General features: G+C 47.7%; 5 protein-coding genes across 5 annotated transcripts; 2 read left to right on the forward strand and 3 right to left on the reverse strand.

Annotated features, from left to right (window-relative positions):
• Positions 1–14: 14 nt before the first annotated feature.
• Positions 15–5759, reverse strand: N7479_011054 (putative DEAD/DEAH box helicase; the record flags this gene model as incomplete). The annotated part of the gene is made up of 4 exons (XM_057258745.1): positions 15–3114; positions 3162–4966; positions 5021–5675; positions 5734–5759. The coding sequence occupies 4 exons, from the start codon at positions 5757–5759 to the stop codon at positions 15–17; spliced, it is 5586 nt and encodes a 1861-aa protein (XP_057106203.1).
• Positions 5760–7012: 1253 nt separating this feature from the next.
• Positions 7013–8081, reverse strand: N7479_011055 (putative short chain dehydrogenase/oxidoreductase; the record flags this gene model as incomplete). Its single annotated transcript, XM_057258746.1, has 2 exons — positions 7013–7692; positions 7766–8081. The coding sequence occupies 2 exons, from the start codon at positions 8079–8081 to the stop codon at positions 7013–7015; spliced, it is 996 nt and encodes a 331-aa protein (XP_057106204.1).
• Positions 8082–10518: 2437 nt separating this feature from the next.
• N7479_011056 (uncharacterized protein) lies at positions 10519–12876 on the reverse strand (the record flags this gene model as incomplete). Its single annotated transcript, XM_057258747.1, has 1 exon — positions 10519–12876. One exon carries the CDS (start codon positions 12874–12876, stop codon positions 10519–10521), a length of 2358 nt encoding a protein of 785 aa, XP_057106205.1.
• Positions 12877–13745: 869 nt separating this feature from the next.
• Positions 13746–17012, forward strand: ubaA (E1 ubiquitin-activating protein ubaA; the record flags this gene model as incomplete). Its single annotated transcript, XM_057258748.1, has 4 exons — positions 13746–13825; positions 13886–13971; positions 14033–16814; positions 16871–17012. 4 exons carry the CDS (start codon positions 13746–13748, stop codon positions 17010–17012), a joined length of 3090 nt encoding a protein of 1029 aa, XP_057106206.1.
• A 309-nt stretch (positions 17013–17321) lies between these two features.
• Positions 17322–18703, forward strand: N7479_011058 (glutathione S-transferase family protein; the record flags this gene model as incomplete). The annotated part of the gene is made up of 5 exons (XM_057258749.1): positions 17322–17456; positions 17519–17687; positions 17742–17828; positions 17885–18063; positions 18122–18703. The coding sequence occupies 5 exons, from the start codon at positions 17322–17324 to the stop codon at positions 18701–18703; spliced, it is 1152 nt and encodes a 383-aa protein (XP_057106207.1).
• Between the last annotated feature and the right edge of the window lie 561 nt (positions 18704–19264).

Here is a 19264-nt window from a genome sequence, read left to right on the forward strand (position 1 = left end):
TTCACAATCCACTCTTAAGCCCACATAGCCTTGAACTTGCTATCAAACTCATTGTGCAGTTCTCTGAAGGCCTTGGCAACCAAGAGCATAGATTTGTGAGACTTGTCCACGGGCTTTTCTTGCGTAGTCTTGGAGAGCCCGTTGGTCGCATCTTTGGAAGCATCGGCGGCTTCATCCGCGCTTTCCTCCTCCTCCTCCTCATCCATCTCATCCTCCCAGCTATCCACCACAACCTTCTTCGCTTTGGGGCGAGAGGCGGGGACAGGGGCAGGAGGCATCGCCTCTGGTTTCACAGTCATCCTTCCAGCATTTTCAGCCTCAATCTGGTCAACGGCCTTATCATCCTGGAGATTCTCGTAATCATCACCTCCACCAGCAACGTCGAGCATGTCTGCACCGATATTGCCTCCAGGCTTGAGGAACCCTTCGATGCTAGTCTTGATAGTTGCCAAAGTCAACGAGAAGTCGTTCAACACAAACCAGATGTCTCCGCGACGAATGCGATTTGCAGTCTCCAACTGAGAAACATTTCCGTGTTTGAAGAAGTCATACAGGTATGCATTGAGAGGGACCGCGTTCTCGTTGGTGTCAACAGGCACATATGGAATGACGGAATCCTCAATCCAGACGCCACTGCGGACCATTTGGCTGAGCTCGAAGACAGTACTGCACTCGTCGCCATTTCCTGAAAGAGCGAAGAATGGGGAGACAATTGATGGGGAGATATGCTCGAAGTCCGAGAAACCGAGTTTCTCGGTTGAGCTTTCTCCGCCGCACTTAACCCCACTGAATGGTAGCGAACGTTCGGGTTCCTTGACATGCTGCTTGACAAAAGTGGAGACGTATCCAGTGTAGATATCCCGGACCTGTCTATTGTGGGCACGTAGAGCGGAAGCTGCTTTTCTCGGCAAAGGGGGAAGAGCCACGATCGAGGAGGGCTTCTTTTCTGCGCTCTGGAATCGTTCCAAGGTGGAGGATCGTAGGGGAATACGCCCGAAAAGGTGGGCCATGACCAGCATCAAAGTATGAACAGTCTTTTTCGGCTTCGTCTCTATGTCCTGACAGAGATCTTGGAGGTATCCAGAGTTCAGTAGGGAGTGGAAAGCAAAGCTAGAATTCTCCGTGTAGTACAGATGAGAGATACAGCCCGCAAAATTCAAGGCCATACCTGTACTGCTAAGAAGATTGTTTCGTCGGAGGTATTCAATGGAGAATCGGAGATGGTGGAGCACTGTTTGCTTCATCTCAGGGCCACCGAGATGGATTCGAGGACTCGAGAGTATAGAGTTGATTGATTTCACGGCAGATGGAGCCTGTTTTGAGCCGTGTAGCAAGATGAACAGCCGTAGAACTAGACTTGTTGTTATGGGGAAATGCCCATTAAGACTTGGGAGTCTTGAGCTCATCAGTCGTTGCACCTTGGATGGTGGAACATGCTGGAAAACAACATTTCCCAGTACATCAAATCCACGACGTCCTGCTCTTCCGGCGGCTTGTCGGAAATTCAGGGCTGTCAGGAAAATGGAATCGCCGGAAAAGACGACTGTCTTACAAGGCATGTTGATACCCAAGGCCAACGTGCCAGTAGCAATCACGACACGCAAAAAGCCTTTCCTAAAGAGGATCTCACAAACTTGACGGTACTTGCGATTCATACCAGCATGGTGGACACCAATTCCTCGCTCTAGGGCATCAATCAACCATTGAGGTACCGAGCGCCATTGCAGCTGCTTTGCATAGACATAAAACTCGGAAGCGGTGACTTTCTTGAAGTCGGCCAAATGGAATCCATCGACAGGTCTCTTCGGGTCAAAGAGATCAAGCCAGCCGAAATCAGCAGATGCTGACTCTTTAGCTTGCTCTGCCTTGGAAGTTGGCTCTTCGTCGGCGTTTCCACTTGTCTTCTTCTTGGCAACCCTTTCAAGCTTCTTCTTTGCTGAGTTCTTGGATGTCTTCCATGCCTCCCACTTGGCAATCTTCGATTTCCATACCGGGCTCTCTTCTTTCCATTTTGTCTCAGCGTTCAGTAGCTGTGACAACAGTTCTTGGCATATATCTTCACATCTACCGCGGTCGTAATTAAAGAAGAGCGCGGGAAGAGCATTCTGAGCGTGTAGTGAGGAGATCAAAGGAAGGGTTGTGTCGAGTAGGTTATCGTTCAGTGTTTCCGATAGGCCGTTCATCCGAGATACCTGTTTCGACAAGTCCATTTCTTTTTCTAATACGAACCCTGTTGGGTGGTCAAGATTGAGCAAAAGCGCCTCGAATGGGGATTCTCGGTCTTTCATCCACTCTCCCAACACCATTTTGAGTTGTCTCTGCCATTCTATGATGTGCACTTTTTTGATGACAATGTTCGAGAAAAATATGGACGGATCCAGAGATGGATCAACGGGGAACTGCTTTGTTTGAAGATCCTTCATCGCTTTCCACAAAGTGAAGCAGTCACGTGGCTCAAAGTCAAGATCATCTGGGATCGATCTGGAGCGGTCCAGCAGGCTGGTGACAGGATGCACGAATGTCATATCGTCTGCTGCATCTAGGCCTAAACGGGCCAAGCTAGGGGTATTGGAAAAGCCTTTGAACGAGAAGTCACCACTAGGCTCGTACACGTACTTTCGCAAATCTGAATAACGGTGCTGATGCTGGATCATCTTGAGGTCGAATCCATTGGTTTTCTGGGCAAGACCTAGCCACTTGTAGAATTCCTGGGGATTTCCGACGGTAGCTGAGAGGGCGATAATTGGGCATGGCGACATCAGAAGCAGTTGCTCCCAGACGACACCATCCTCAGCCTGGCCAATACAATGGATCTCATCAAAGATGATACGCCTCAAGCGGGGAGTCCATGCACTGGCGTTAGAGGGATTAAGCAGCATGATCTGCAGAATCTGAGGAACCGTGATGAGAATTTGGCATCCCTGGGGATTGTTGATACGATAGTCTCTTGTGTGGATGGCCCAAACGGACTTTCCACTAGTTTTGGCTGGGAATGACTTAGAAAATCGGGCTTGCACCTCGGCTGCGATCTGATTGACAAGAGCCTTTGTGGGGGCAACATAAACAAGAATTCCATCATTATCTTCTTTCAAGATCTGTCTCATCGCATAGAAGCTGATAAATGTTAGCATGACTCTGTATTGGGAGATATTGCGACTTACGAAATGAATGTTTTTCCTGCACTCGTTGGAGCGACGATGAATGCACTCTTCTTTGCATCGATCTGGTCCAACACTTCACGCTGCCAGCGATCGGGCGCAAAATCAGGCGTCCGGGAGTCGGGCACTGAGTCTATGCTGCGCTCCATGAAAGGTCCACCGTGTTTAAGCTGGAATTCAACTGGGCTCATCTCGATACTCATGCTAGGTGCTGATTTAGGGATCTTGAACGACGGGAAAGACAGTGGCTGTTCACTGTCGGCATGAAGCTGAGCAGCTGGCAAACCAAGAATTTGACAGACTGTCGAAACATATGCGACAATATCAGATGAGATGCCTTGCTTGATTTTCGCGAGAGAAGTGACGATCTCCCAAATACGTGTCACGATCAACATGTGCTTTTTACTCTGCACATTCGTGCGTTCGACAAAGAGAAGTCGAAGCAATGTATCGATCATGCAAGTCAAAATTTCAGGTTCCAAAACCTGTCGACTATCTTTGGGCAGACTAGTCAAGTATCCGTTGAGCCTTGTAAAACGAGTCACAAGATCGTCAATGAGAGCGAATTCGTCATTATACATGTTTTTCCACTTCTGTCTTTGCTTTTGGGTTACTTCCATTGCTTTTTGATGAACGAATGCTGCGGCAATCTCCTTGGTGGATGGTTTACCAGACTTAGAGTGAGACTTCTTGTCTGATTTCGAAGCCGCCGAGTGGGTTCCAATATCTCTGTTTGCCGAAGGGGTTTGGTGAGACTTCTGGCGTGAAGTACTGGAAGATTCAACAACGATCGGCTCCGGCTGTGATCCTGAGAGACTTGCAGCATAATCTCTCATCTCAGCCATGAAACGTTGGTTCCGTTTGTGGCTTCGCTCAACCTCTTGGGGCGTTAGAATGACTTTCTTTTGATCAAGGGGCCTCGAACTATGCCAATGGCTGTCTTCCTTGAACTCCTTGAAACTTTTGCCATCACTCTTCGCATCGACAGATTCATCGACTTCGAGATGAACAGGCTTCAAAATATTATCGAAGACTGCATTGCTAAATGGAAGCACCTTTTCAAAGCCATGGGGCTTGGAGATACTTCCATGAGTGGCGTCTTCAGAGCCAGCTCCTGCTTTCCCAGCCGTTTCACATTGCAGTGTTGTACCACAAATGCGGTCCAGCAGACACGCAAGGCTGTTGAACGGTGATAGTGTGGCCGATGAGATTAGGCTTTGGATACCCAATTTCTCGACCATCCGCTGGACTTCGAAAAACAATCTTCCATCTATGAGGTCAGAAAGATCGCAAGGTAAGTTGTGGTCCTTCACTACTTTTTCCCAAAGCTTCGAGCTGAGCAAAGACTTCGCTGTTTTCACAAATTCGTTAAAAAATTTCAAGTTTCTAGGTGCAGTGGTTTGGATCGATCGATCCGATAGTTGGGTATTTTGCAAAAGTACAATGTGCAAAAGCATAGACTGTGCTCCAATCTTGTTTTCGAGGTTGTCCGCAACGTCACCCAAAAGCATGGAGCTGAGTGTAACAACCACAAGACATTCGCGTTGCGACAGCCCAGGCTTCTCAAGAAGTGCCTGTTCGAGGATCTTGTCTGTTTCAGCCTGATTTGACTGTTCGTTGTTAACGGAGTCGTATTCAGGTGCATCCTCCGCTTGGTCTTGGCTGTCTTCAATTTTTAATTGGGAGAGCGAGTCCCACAGATGATTAGGATCAGTCTTGTTTTGACCAAGCTTTTTAGGATCGTCTGTTTCGGGGCTAGTCGGCAAGGGATTCGTTTTGATGGAGCTTTCAATAACCATTGCCATGACCTGCGTATATTGTCAGTATCGAGCCCAGTCTTCCGGGGGCTGAAAAAAAGCTACCTTTGTGTCACGGAACTCGAGAGTATTGATGAGAGCAAGGTTGTATCCGTGGACAACAAACCAGTAGATCATCGTGCGGAGCTTAAATCTTGAGATCTCGCCTCGATTATCGACAAAAGAATCTTTTTGGTCACCATCTTCGAAGTCGCTGCTGTCTGAATCACTTTCAGAATCGCTGCTGTCGACATCACTAGCAGTATCATCCTTGTGGTCGGAAAACGCGCCGTCATGACACATGAACAAGTATGCCCCCGAGCTTATCAGATGAGCTTTGAACTCATCAGACTGGAAGCTATCAAACCTCAAGGCTTGGAAGAATTGTGATGGTTGGACGCGAACAGAGACAAGATGTTGTATGATTGCCTCTCGGGCAAGGAGGTACCTTGGGTGAAAATCTCTGTGGACTCCTTTGGGAATACATAACGGGGCATTCTCTGCGAAAAAGACAAGCTCAAAGAAACACTTGCGCTGTTGAAGCTTTTGTAACAACTTCTCGGCAAGGTAGGTTGCATGCAAGACCTGGAAACCCGGGCTGAAGTCAAGTTTCTCGTTGGAAAAGCATTGGAGTAGAAGCGAATCTCCTTCGATTATGAAAAGCTCGTCACCAACAAAATCACCGACGAGGTCCACGACTCGAGAGTCTAGGTTATTGTACCTTATTCGATAATCAGTAAAAACGAGCTGGCTCCCAGAGTTAGAGAGCCAGTGCTCACCAGTCTAGTACAACATGGCGATCCATTATGTTCTCAATATTTCGAAAGTTCGATAGTTTGCCTAGGTGGCTAGATAGACTGTAAGTATCAAGACTAGAGTAACATTTGGTGACACCAATGTAAATCGGTTAAGCTAAGCTAAGAGAGCAAAGACAAGCACAGGGAGTAGAGGGTAAAGATAGAAGTCCGAGAAGAGCAGGGAAAATATGAAATGCAAACGGTCAAAAGGAGGGGCATCAAACAGGATATTTTTTTTTGCGCATGTGGTCATTCGATAGTTCAAGATCCATCAAATAGCTTACCTAGGATATTATGCAGTGTGACGAAACTCTTGACTCATTTCCTTCTATATTGTTGATGTAAAGACAGTCTCTAGAATAGTCTCGGATTTTTATTTTGGGGTTACAACAGTTGTGAAGGAATTTTGGGCAGAAAAAAGTCAATGACCGCCTTATCCAGTATACGATATACCATACTACATCAAATCGGAGTAGACATCCGGAATTTGTGAAATCTTTGAAATATTGGGATTCTGGATATGCAAGAAGATGTAGGAATAAGCTTTACATATTCTCTATGTAGCTCTTTTTTTGGGGGTTTTTTGGGGGTGGTTTTGGGGGTTTTTTTCTCCACATACTATTGGCTTGACCACATTTTATTTCTAAAATAATTGCTAATACCATAATCCTAGAATACTTCAATTTTTATATTGTCCTAATGAGAAGTTTATATCTATGAATCCGAGGTTGCTGCTTTATTAATCCCCAGAGAATTAGGGTTGAAAAAGGGAGATATATATATTCAGCTAGATGTTTGTCTAGGTTGAATGATTAAACGCATCCCCGCTGGTTTTTATGTATGAAAATGCCTTCTATTATAGATAGATGATTACAATTCCGACTATTGTTCAAGTTTCGGTGGGTGGCAAATTTTCTGCCAGTAATAAAAACCAATAGGAGCGAGGTCCCGAGTGGTGGTGGCTACCTATGCCCTACGATCTTCAACTAAACTCGTAAACTGTACAGGTATGCATCTAGCATCCGAAGCGAGATTCCCAAATCTCTGCTTATTTCACAGATTATATGACTTCCTTAGAGTAGTATTTACCCATCATATGGCCTAAGAATCAAATGAACCTTGGTGGATACCCTTATTGTACAAAATTCACAGCGCTAGTAGTATACATGTACCTTTCTTTGAACTTTTTTTGCCAGCTATATACATTTTTCCTATTCAAACTTGACTTTTGTGTAAATGTTTTGCCAGTTGATAATACCGCTTACCAAGCAGTGTGTCCTCCATCAATGAGCAGAGTACTTCCCGTCATGAAACTGCTCGCATCAGAGAGACAGAAAAGAGCTGTACCGCGGAACTCCTCCGGCATCGCCAAGCGACCAAGCATGTTCTCCGCTTCCCAAGTAGCCCTGGCAGCGGGATTTTGCCTGAATACCTCATCCACCATCGGGGTGATGATGTGCCCGGGGCACAAGCTGTTGACACGAATGCCATGACGACCCCATTCCATAGCTAGAGAACGACCCAACTGGATAACCGCCGCCTTAGACGAATTGTACACGGGCGAGGTCATGCCCTTGTTGGCAATTAGGCCACTCATACTGGCTACTAGTAGAATCGAGCCCGTCTGTTGGTATTTGAACATCTGGCGTGCAGCGGCGGTGGCTGAATTGAACACTCCAGTATAATTGATCGACATCACCTCATCTAAAGCCTGCTGGGAGTGCTCCAGTGCACTTTGGAGGTGGTTGATCCCAGCTGCGGCGATTAGACCGTCTAATCGCTCTTCTTGCGCTGCAATGGCTGCAAATGTGTTGTTGACTTCAATGTTGTTGCGTACATCGATGCGGATGTACTCCAAGCTACAGCCGTAGTCGCTCTTAGCCTTTTGCTGAGCAACGAGGAAGTCTGGATGTGGGGACTCGAGGCGGTCCAGGCAATACACTGATTATTCGACATTGCGTTAACATTCGTTCATTTTGATATCGGGGTGGGGTGGAGATCAGGGTGTAAGTACCTTTTGCCCCGGCCTCGATCAATGCTTCTGCCATTGACAGCCCCAACCCTCGTCCACCACCAGTGATAGCATATACGCGGCCCTCAAGATCAAATTCGCTAAAGCGATGGTTGTTGCGCAAAAGCTCTTTCGCAGGCAACTTTGATTGAATGTGATCCGGGCTGTGAGTTACATTGTGGATATCGTGAGGGTTAAACGAGCTCTTAGAAGGCGAGCACAAGCCGGCTGATGAGGAAAAGAGAGAGCGAGGAGCAGTGACAGCAACTCGAGCTAGTCGTGTACGACCGGGGGCCAATACTCGAGGAATGAAAGACATGGCCAAAGGACGGATCAGGGGTATATAAAGTAGAGGTATTGGAATGATATTAATGTCAATAGCTGTGAGATAAGAAGTACTGATGCAACCAAAGAGTTCACCATATCCCATCCATGGCGTCTGGGTGGTACCTTTATATTCCTCGAGAGCTGGAACGGCATTTCCTTAGAGAGCCTACCGAGAAGGATAACATCCTGCATAAATATTAACAAGAAAGATCTAATTCCAGTTGCGCGTGACCAGGTGGATAACTGCTTTCACTATCTCTCAAATGGACCCAGCACTTCGGTTGACCGAGAACATCCACAGTAAGGCCTAAGCTTACCACCGAAGCTCTGATTAGCTGTGGAGATGGGGTACTTCGAAGAAAGGGGGTCGCGCTACCATACAGAAGGAATATCGTGACCCTTGGGCTGAAGACGGTAAGACTTCGAGAGGAACTTCGATGGAATGGCCCACCTGGCGGGATTATGCACGATTGTCGATCACAATTGATAGTATGTGAGCGTGATTGGCTTAGAATCCGTTTCTTTGCTCCATGGCGATGCCCGGTCTTGTTCCGGGCCGAGAGGGGCTAGATAGTTAGGGGAATATTAGAAGATCCCGCGAAGCTGAAGCTCCCCGTGCAGATGCGGAATGCCGGCCCCAATGAGACACTCGGCATTAACGGCTAGGTGGAGGCGTAATATGTTTTCTATTTTCTTGCTTGACATTATTCCATGAATATTTCAAGACCTTCAAAGGCTCCAAATTCCACAGAAAAGTTGTGGGCAGTGCGATACCTCGTCTTCTCCTTTCTCGGCGTCCCGGGCCCCTTGGGACCCCCCAGGGGAACCCCCAGACCCTCCGAGTTCCACCTTAAATCCACTGGAACCCCATGGGCGTGCAGCTTGTCCAGTCCGGAGCTCTGATTTCTATTTTATTTTATTTTTAGGATGGGAGGAATGGACCACATGAGCTTAATCAAATCTCATACATTCAAGTCCGGGATTTCCTAATCCGGTAACCCTTTTTTACATCTCACACCGACTTCCATGCCCAAAGGACACTTGTGAAACAGCTCTGTGGAATACTCTATGCTTTACTCTGAATAAGACATTCGGGTCTTTCTTTTGCACTTGCTGTGATAATAGGCAAGGAACTATTTCTATCAATCTTTCTATATCGCTAGGAAAACATGTTGGAAAGCAGGTGCCACTACGGAGTACAATGTATGCACACCCGATATGCATGCCAATTCTACTCCATATGCCTTTTTGTGACTTGAGAAACCGAACTCGTTGTCGAGACCACCTTTCTAGACCCATTCCGCAAGCCCTACATTGTCATGTGCTTAAAATCCCGTTCCCATTATGGTGTAGGCAGCGGCTATCAAAGGATCGAAAGTGATCTCGAACGCCCTATGAGATGGTGTGCGTAGTAAAAAAATATATACGTACTTCGTACAGATAAGGTTTAATTTCCACCTTGCTGTTTTATAAGCCTTCATATTTTAAACGAACTTCAAACCTTGAACCTTAGGAGGTTCTGTTGCCCAAGACATTAGCTTTGTTATACCAAGATTGCTAAAACTGTGTTCTGTCACTCATGTCCTCGAATAGTGCAGACAATAACATGTTAGCAGCGACTATATTGTGGTTAACGATGAACAGCGCTGCAAGACCTAGGGTGAAATCTATAGTACTAAGTTGGATCATTGTCCTTCATTGGGGAGCCAGGTTAACAGGTCTATACGTCGCGGATGAGAACACCCCGGATGGGAATGTCTACATCAGCACTGCTATCATATATGCTATGTTCGATAATAGCAATACTGGTGATCTACGTGGCTCCTGGTTGCAAGATCGACGCAGAAGAGCTTAGAGCCTGGATGATCTGGACTTCATTGATAATTGCCTCATGGATCGCACCGGGGAGCACAGCGAGTGCTACACCGACAAGGCGGCCATTATTGATGTTGTCATGAATCCATATGCCCGTGCCCCTTGATGAGACAGTGGTTGAAATGCGAATCCACCCTCAGGGATTGAGATTGAGATCTAGATAGAATTCATTTATATATTTCTGTTAAAGAAATAAGCAACGCGATCTGCGAGGGCACAAAATGTACGCATTTCTTCTTTCTCGCTTCTCTTCCGCGGCTGATTTCTAAATGGGAAGTCCGGTGAGCGACACATCATGACCTCACCACGTAACAATGAATGTATCGATTTCGATTTCATGGAAAATAGCTTTTATGAAGACTACCACAAACAAATAGTGCAAGAAAACGAGGGAAACCCTCCGATCAATGCAATATTCCAACTCCTGTCAATTGTCCTAACCATCCGATGCCCTTGAGATAAAACGCCAATTTTTCGCTGGGAAGGTACTAGTAAACGAAGCACAACAAAAAAAAAACAAAGGACTGATTAGGGTTTATGAGCCGCTTCAGCCATCATGGCATACTTGCGAAACCAGCAGTAGACTCGGGTCTGAAGCCGCTGCTAAGACTGCCGAAATCTAGTTTCATGAGCAGACGATCCACGCCCGCTGCTTTGTGGGGCACGTAATGGCTAAAGCCGGGGCTCGTGCTGTCATCTTGGCGGGAATCAGGCCACATCTGACTGAAATTCGTTGCTAGTCCCTCTCTAGAACGACGATCATCAATGTCCCGCAGGTTCCCAACGAGATTCTTAATACCCGTCTCAACATCATTTCGAGTAGCGCGTAGCTCTTCCCATACCTCACCCTCTTCATGGGCATAATCTACCAAAGCGTCTTCCACACCTTCATCTGTTTCCAGATCCATGTTGCGTTGGATGATTTCCAGCCGGACCACAAGGGCGACAAAGCGGTCAATATTTGTGAGAAGCCCTCTCAGGGCGTTTGTGAAGGGTAGTTCGGTCAAAAAGAGGGATTGCACCAGAGACGACAAATGTCGACGGTGGGCAACCGTGAGAGCCTCGGGGTCGTGCCGTCCCATGGTCTGCTGGCCAGACTTAGAGGAGACTCCGATGGGCATCCGGCCAGGAGACACTGTCTTGGAACTCTGATGCGATTTAGAAGAGGATGCGGTTCCAGGCCGGGACCCAGGGGCTGCTGATGTTGTGGACGAAGAGCATCCTTCAATCCATTGGCGAAGGTGTTGCCACGACGCATTGACGACGTCTCCTTGGAAAAAGCCACCAATCTCGGAAAGCATAAACAGGCATGCACTGCCCGTGGCCCAGATATGGCGCATTTGGCGAACGCGGGCGTTATCTCTATTCCTTCTCGCCTTCAGCTTAGCTTGGCCAAAGATACTGCTGCTTCTGGGTGGTCCCCACGGTGTAGGGTAGTTTCGCCGCAACGGAGTTCGTTTCCAAAGATCTCCAAGCCGGATGTGAGCCCGCCGTATTCCCAGGAGATAAGAATGGATCTTAGAATATATGACAATATCAGAACTCAAGATGAATAGGTCAAGAGGAGCTCGGATATGTGCGCTGAGGTTTGTGGGTATGGGAAAGAGCAGATCTTCAAATGAGACCTTTGAGATTTCGGATATCGAATTGGGAGTTTGGGCAGGCGTCATCGGTCGGGCACTTTTGCGGCCACAGATGGACAGACAAAGAAGCTCCCGGGCAAGTTCTAGCTCTTCGTCGGCTGGATCCTCCTCTTTTTGTATTGAGAAAAGCTCTGCCAATGCTTCAGCTAGCGCAGCCGTGATATCACCTTCTTTGATAGTAAGAACGTCAAGTTTTCCTAGTGGACGGGTTGCTGATGAGCTTCGACGTCGGCTTTCCTCAATGCGGGAATCTGCATGTGATACAAGAGCCATTGCAAACTCTCCTCGTCCGAGTAAAAGGAAATTGTGAAGCAAGGTAAGAATTTCAAGGATTTTCGGGAGAGGCAACAATTTCGATAAGGTTGATTGAGAAAGGGAAAGACGGATGTAGTCAATGGCAGTAGTCAGTTTTGAAGGCGAAATTGGTGGTTTCAGGCCCGCAAGTTGCTCGATGTGCTCCCGATATAATGTCACCGGCGCAGTAGAGGTTCCGGCTATTGAAGTTTTCCGTTTCGCCCGAATATGATTGAGGGATTTGCCAATGAATAGTATTGAGCCGGCCGTTTGTGCCGTAACGAAATTTGGGAGCAATCGAGCGTTTACGCTGAATTGCGCCTCGTCATTCTCTGTTTCGGTATCCTCCTGGATAAAAAAGTCTTCCTTCCCGTAAATAGGAAGATTCCCATAAAGTAACCACATTGAAAGCTGTTTCATCCATGCTCTCTCAGCCGCTGCCGCCAATTGCATGGCCATCTCCTTGATATCAAGATATCCTGTTTGAGCTTCAGTTCGCAGATGGTCCATTAGCGCCGCTCCTGTGGAACCATGTAAACGCTCGGTGCTTTTCCTTTCAGGTTGAATGAACCTGATAACGGCCCAAAGCCACTCCATACGCCGCGTCCATGGTGCGAACTCCCCCACGATAGTCGACAATGGAACAATACCATATCCTCCGACATATCCACTGTCCTCGGCAAGAATCGCCCTTTCAACCTCCAGGATCTTCTTTTGGAATTCACCTAGATGTGTTCCAACAATAGCTGTAGAGACAGAGCGGCATATGACAGATGGGCTCGAAGAGGATATGTCGGAGGCATATTTCCGTAACTGCGCATGGAGTCGACTCAGATGGGCAACGGAGGCGAGGAGGGCTTTCTCCGGAGGCGAAAGAAGGGGAAAATCATCTTGAGTAACATCATTTTCCCCCTTTTGGGTATTGAAGAGGGGGGATGGCTGGCCGGAGAGGGAGAGTAGGATCTCATGGAGCATTCTGACGAGAGTTCCCTATCGGATATCAATCATAAGCTGGTGGTCATAGGCGTATATGGGGAAAACTCACCTAGAGAAATGTCTCTCAACTGGACAGTTCTTCCGCTGCCAGTATAATAGACCGCGCCCCACGAATTCAAAGCGACACATGTGAAGTAGAGTGTTTGACGACGCCAAGCTTCGCGTTGATGCCGAGACGCGTCAAACGTGGCGTAGTGAATATCAGGCTTCAAAACCAATCGGAGAAGATAGGGGCGGTTGTCATTCTCCAGATTTAACCCCAAGCTTGTCTAGATTTACCACAGCTTCCAACTTTCAACAAGACAATCTGTGACTCGAGAACGATAGCTCCCAGTGGTTTATTAGAGTATCGCGGGGTTAGAGGGCCAATCGCCCTCTCACCGCCCATTAGTCATCTCTTAGCTGTCGGGCCCCCCTCTTACGTCGGTGTCCCTCTCTCGATCTTTCTCCTACTTTGTACTCCGTCCTGACTTGTCCTTTACTTATTCACACCTCCTACCTCCCACAGCGTTCTATTTTTTCTTCTCTTCCATAATCCTCTGTTATCCGTCGATTGCGTTCGGATTGCTACTCTTCTTCGTGCTCGTTGAGCTAGGTACCTGGTACGCTAGGCATTGCAACTTGATTTATCATCACTATTGAAAGGCTTGCTCCATCGCAAGGCTTTCAACTCCTGACTTTCATCATTCCTTCAAATATTCCTGTTCGAGACGCGGCTAAGCCCGGAAAGCGCAGAGCCTCTGAAGACGACGTCGGAGCTCGGCCAGAGAAAAGAACCATGACGGTATTGTTAGCCTTGATCTTAGACACAAAATTGGCACTAATATATTTCACCAAAGGACATCAAGATGCAGGTCGAGAACCCCCAAGAGGCCATCGAAGCGATCAAGCATGGGGAAATCGACGAATCATTGTATAGTCGGCAGCTGTAAGCGCCCCGCACCCCTCTATAACATCCAAATCCCACGTATGTATTGACACCTTGGAGATACGTTCTTGGCCACGAGGCCATGAAGCGCATGGGCTCTTCCAATGTTCTAGTAGTTGGTCTCAAGGGCTTGGGCGTTGAAATCGGTACGTCATTCAACTATTAATCAGACATTGCTTTCATCTCAACATCTGATTGTCTCTATAGCCAAGAACATCGCCCTCGCAGGCGTCAAATCCCTCACCCTATACGACCCTGCACCAGTCGCTATCTCGGATCTTTCTTCGCAATTTTTCCTTCAGCCAGAGGACGTCGGCAAACCCCGTGCTGAAGTTACCGCTCCAAGAGTCGCTGAGTTGAACTCCTACGTTCCCGTTACAGTCCACGAGGGCGAGAGCCTCGTGGGCGATCTCGAACAACTAAAGCGCTACCAGGCAGTGGTGCTCACACAGACTCCCTTGAAGGAGCAACTGGCGATTGCCGACTTCTGCCACAAGAACAAAATCTACCTCACAATTACGGATACATTTGGTCTCTTTGGTTATATTTTTAATGACTTTGGAAAGAACTTTACCGTGGGTGATCCCAACGGCGAAGAACCTGCCGGTGGAATTGTGGCGGATATCGACGAGGAAGGGTTGGTTTCGGCGCTTGATGAGACCAGGCATGGACTCGAGGATGGTGACTTCGTGACTTTCACTGAAGTCAAGGGCATGGATGGCCTAAACAACAGTGATCCTCGCAAAGTCACTGTGAAAGGTCCCTATACCTTCACTATTGGCGATGTTTCCGGTCTAGGATCTTACCAGGGTGGCGGTCTATTCAGTCAGGTCAAGATGCCCAAGTTCATTGATTTCGAGCCACTGGAGGATCAACTCAAAAATCCTGAGCTTCTCATGTCCGACTTTGCCAAGTTTGACCGGCCACAACAATTGCACATTGGTATCCAGGCTCTTCATAAGTTTGCGGAGACTCATGATCGCCAATTGCCTCGTCCCCACAACGATAGTGACGCCAAGGAGGTCCTGGAGATCGCTAACAGTCTTGCTGCGGCTGGCGAGGAAAAAGTTGAACTAGACGAGAATATAATCAAGGAGCTGAGCTACCAGGCCCGCGGTGATCTGAATCCATTGGCAGCTTTCTTTGGTGGCATCGCCGCCCAGGAAGTTCTGAAAGCTGTCTCCGGCAAGTTCAGCCCTGTGCAGCAGTGGTTGTACTTTGATTCTTTGGAGTCTTTGCCTTCATCGGTCACTCGATCTGAAGAGAGCTGCAAACCTCTTGGTACCCGCTACGATGGTCAAATTGCGGTGTTTGGCAAAGAATATCAAGATAAACTTGCTAATGTCACCCAATTCTTGGTCGGCTCCGGTGCTATTGGTTGCGAGACGCTGAAGAACTGGGCTATGATGGGTCTGGGCACAGGTCCCAAAGGAAAGCTTTACGTCACCGATATGGACCAGATTGAGAAGAGCAATCTTAACCGACAATTCCTCTTCCGCCCCAAGGACGTCGGCAGACTCAAGAGTGAATGCGCATCTGCAGCCGCCCAAGCAATGAACCCAGAATTGGATGGTAAAATTGTCACTCTTCGTGATCGCGTCGGTGCTGACACTGAACACGTCTTCAATGAGGATTTCTGGAACGGCCTTGATGGTGTGACAAACGCTTTGGACAATGTTGATGCACGGACATATGTGGATCGCCGCTGTGTCTTCTTCCGCAAGCCATTGCTGGAGAGTGGTACTCTGGGCACCAAATGTAACACTCAGGTCGTCCTTCCTTTCATCACAGAGTCCTACTCCAGCTCTCAGGATCCCCCGGAGAAGTCATTCCCTATGTGTACCCTGAAAAGTTTCCCGAATCGCATTGAGCACACTATTGCATGGGCACGGGACGTCTTCCAAACCTACTTTGTTGGCCCACCTGAATCAGTCAATATGTACCTCACGCAATCTGACTACATCCAGCAAACACTCAAGCAAGCGGGTAATGAGAAGCAAACCTTGGAGCACCTGCGTGATTTCTTGGTGACTGAAAAACCCCTCACTTTCGATGATTGTATTGTGTGGGCTCGCCAACAATTTGAAGCACAGTACAACAACGCAATCCAGCAGCTTCTCTACAACTTCCCCCGTGACTCCAAGACATCATCCGGTCAACCATTCTGGTCTGGACCTAAGCGTGCCCCTACACCCTTGAAATTTGACAGCCTCAATCCCACTCACCTCGGATTTGTTATTGCCGGTGCTAACCTGCATGCATTCAACTACGGAATCAAGAACCCTGGTGCGGACAAGGGCTATTACCGCAGAGTAGTTGATGACATGATCGTTCCTGAGTTCACCCCGAGCTCGAATGTCAAGATTCAGGCCAATGAAAACGACCCTGATCCGAATGCCCAGCCAGCTAGTTCCTCCAATGATGAGCAGGAAATCCAGAAACTGGTGGCATCTCTTCCCTCGCCCAAGTCTCTTGCCGGTTTCCGCTTGCAGCCAGTTGAGTTTGAGAAAGACGATGACACCAATCACCACATCGACTTCATAACTGCAGCTAGCAACCTCCGTGCAGACAACTACGAGATCCCTCAGGCCGACCGACACAAGACCAAATTCATTGCCGGAAAGATCATCCCGGCGATCGCCACCACTACTGCCCTGGCCACCGGTCTTGTTGCCCTCGAATTATACAAGGTTGTCGACGGCAAGGATGACATTGAGCAATACAAGAACGGCTTTGTTAATTTGGCGCTGCCGCTGTTTAGCTTCAGTGAGCCGATCGCCAGCGAAAAGGGCAAATATCAAGGCAAGCAAGGCGAGGTCACAATTGACAAGCTCTGGGACCGATTCGAGGTGGAAGATATTCCCCTCCAGGAGTTCCTTGACTTCTTCGCCGAGAAGGGCTTGGACATCACCATGGTCAGCTCTGGAGTCAGCTTGTTGTATGCAAGCTTCTATCCCCCATCGAAGGTCAAGGATCGCCTTCCTCTACCGTGAGTATCTCTGTCATTCCATGCGCGAGTCAAATTACTAACATTGTACCTTATAGTATGAGCAAGCTTGTAGAGCACGTTAGCAAGAAGCCAGTCCCCGAGCACCAGAAGAACATTATCTTCGAGGTAACCGCTGAGGATCAGACAGAAGAGGATGTTGAGGTTCCTTACGTGATGGTCAAGCTCGGTGGAAAATAAGGTGATTAGAATCTACGAAAAGCCGGCTGGCTACATATTGCTAGTACAGTAGCTAGATATCATGATTATTCCACTCTCCACGGACTCTCAGCAGGTCTAATTATGCGTAAATTACCAATTTAAGCTATCTTTGTACAAATTATTATGTGCTTTACCAAGACGATCCACATTGCTTTGTCAAAGCTGACCTCTTTCCGATAAGCAAATCTGACTCAGCATTTTGTCATTACCTGGACGTCATGACCCCCCGCAAAGACGACATTTTTGTTCTTCCTATATAAGGCGTAAATTCCACTGTGTTTGCCGCTTATGTTCTTTACTGTACTCAGATCTCAACCATTGCGACATCTTTCACGTCCAATTCTCCGCGCAGGGCCTCTTCGTGCAGCTTACCAAAGCCTCGTGTTCCCCGCAGTACCAATCATCTACTCCCGCAATATGGCTGTAAGAACAGAAAACAAGTCGGCCTCAAGAGCTCCAATTACTTTACTGATTTGCAATTTAAGACCGGAAATTCTATGAATATCACCGATTGGGTGAAGCCCGGCGACAAGTCGGGCGAGTTCAAACGTCAACAGTCTGTCTTCCGGAACTGGATATCTAGAGAGGCCGGCGCCCAATTCCCTCCAGAGAAGGGCCGATACCATCTTTACGTGTCTTATGCTTGTCCTTGGGGTAGGAAAGAGCTTCCAATTGACTAGCCGCTCTCAGTGACTAATTATCTACTAGCTCACCGGACTTTGATCACTCGGAAGCTCAAGGGTCTCGAGGACTTCATCTCTTTCTCTTCGGTACATTGGCATCTTGGGGCGGAAGGTTAGATCTATGTCACAACATGTGGGAAAATCGGAAGGTTCTAACACAACTCTTAGGTTGGCGATTCGCTACTCCCGATGAGAAACTGACGGGGGAGAACACAATTCCTGATCCTATACACCCGGAATTCACCCATATCCGACAGGTCTACTTCTCCAATGATCCAGACTACACAGGCCGGTTTACCGTCCCAGTTCTCTTCGACAAGAAGACCAAGCTGATCGTAAGCAACGAGGTACGAAGCAATCTTCTCCAAAGAAGCCATTTTCAATTTCAAATTCTTACAAAACTAGAGCTCTGAAATCATTCGCATGCTCTACCATGAATTCGACGATATCCTCCCAGAGCAATTCAAGAAAATCGACCCCTTCCCCAAAGCTCTACAAGCTGAGATCGACGCCTCCAACGAATGGATCTACAACGACATCAATAATGGAGTATACAAATCTGGTTTCGCAACCACGCAAGAAGCCTACGAGAAAGCCGTAACAACGCTCTTCTCCTCGCTCGACAAGGTCGAAGCCCACCTTGCTAAGCAGGAAGCAGCCTCGAAGCCGTATTTCTTCGGCGACGAGATCACCGAGGCTGATATCAGACTCTACACCACCATCATCCGATTTGACCCGGTCTACGTACAGCATTTCAAGTGCAATCTGCGTGATATCCGCTCTGGGTTCCCGGCTATCCACCGCTGGGTGCGCAGACTGTATTGGGATGTCCCTGCTTTCCGGGATACCACCGACTTTGAGCATATCAAGTTCCATTATACCAAGAGTCACAAGCAGATTAATCAGTTTGCTATTACTCCTCTGGGCCCTGTGCCGGATGTCCTTCCCAAGGATGAGGAGGTCAGGGCTGTGCAGGCGGCTCAATAAGGGGTCGGTCCAGGAAAGGATGGTTTGGTGATTATGCCTGTTTGCGAACCTGCGAACTGGGAAATTTAGGAGCGATCAGAATAATACTCAAGAAAATTTTTCGAAGTATGTATTATCCAAACGTGTAGATTTGTAGTAATAGACAAAATGGAAATTCAGAAGTCCCGTGGTATTGTATCGACGCCTTGCCATGCTGATGTAGTTGATGGTGAGTTTCCCAGTGCCCCTGTATCAAAGGTTGGTCAAAAGTACAGTTGTCTCAAGTGAGCAACATAAGCAATAGAAAGCAAATAAAAGTTACAGATTGAAGCCTTGTATGATATCAACCAAAGATGGATGCAAAATAAAAGCCAATATTGTGATGTCTCGTGATATGGCAAAGAGATCAACAATGAGAATGGGGTGCATTTGAGATGTACCCATGAGCGAGAAGGTGTGCCATGCGTGTCGATGGCTTTTGTGGGTATCTTTGGGACAACGCTTCTAAATGTCAAGCCAGTAAATAGCAGAGATCGATCCAAAGGCACCGGAATGGATGTGCCGGGCGGAGGTCGAAAATGC

The sequence above is a fragment of the Penicillium vulpinum genome, assembly GCF_028829585.1.
Source record: "Penicillium vulpinum strain IBT 29486 chromosome Unknown utg000004l_segment0_segment0, whole genome shotgun sequence".
Lineage (NCBI taxonomy): Eukaryota > Fungi > Ascomycota > Eurotiomycetes > Eurotiales > Aspergillaceae > Penicillium > Penicillium vulpinum.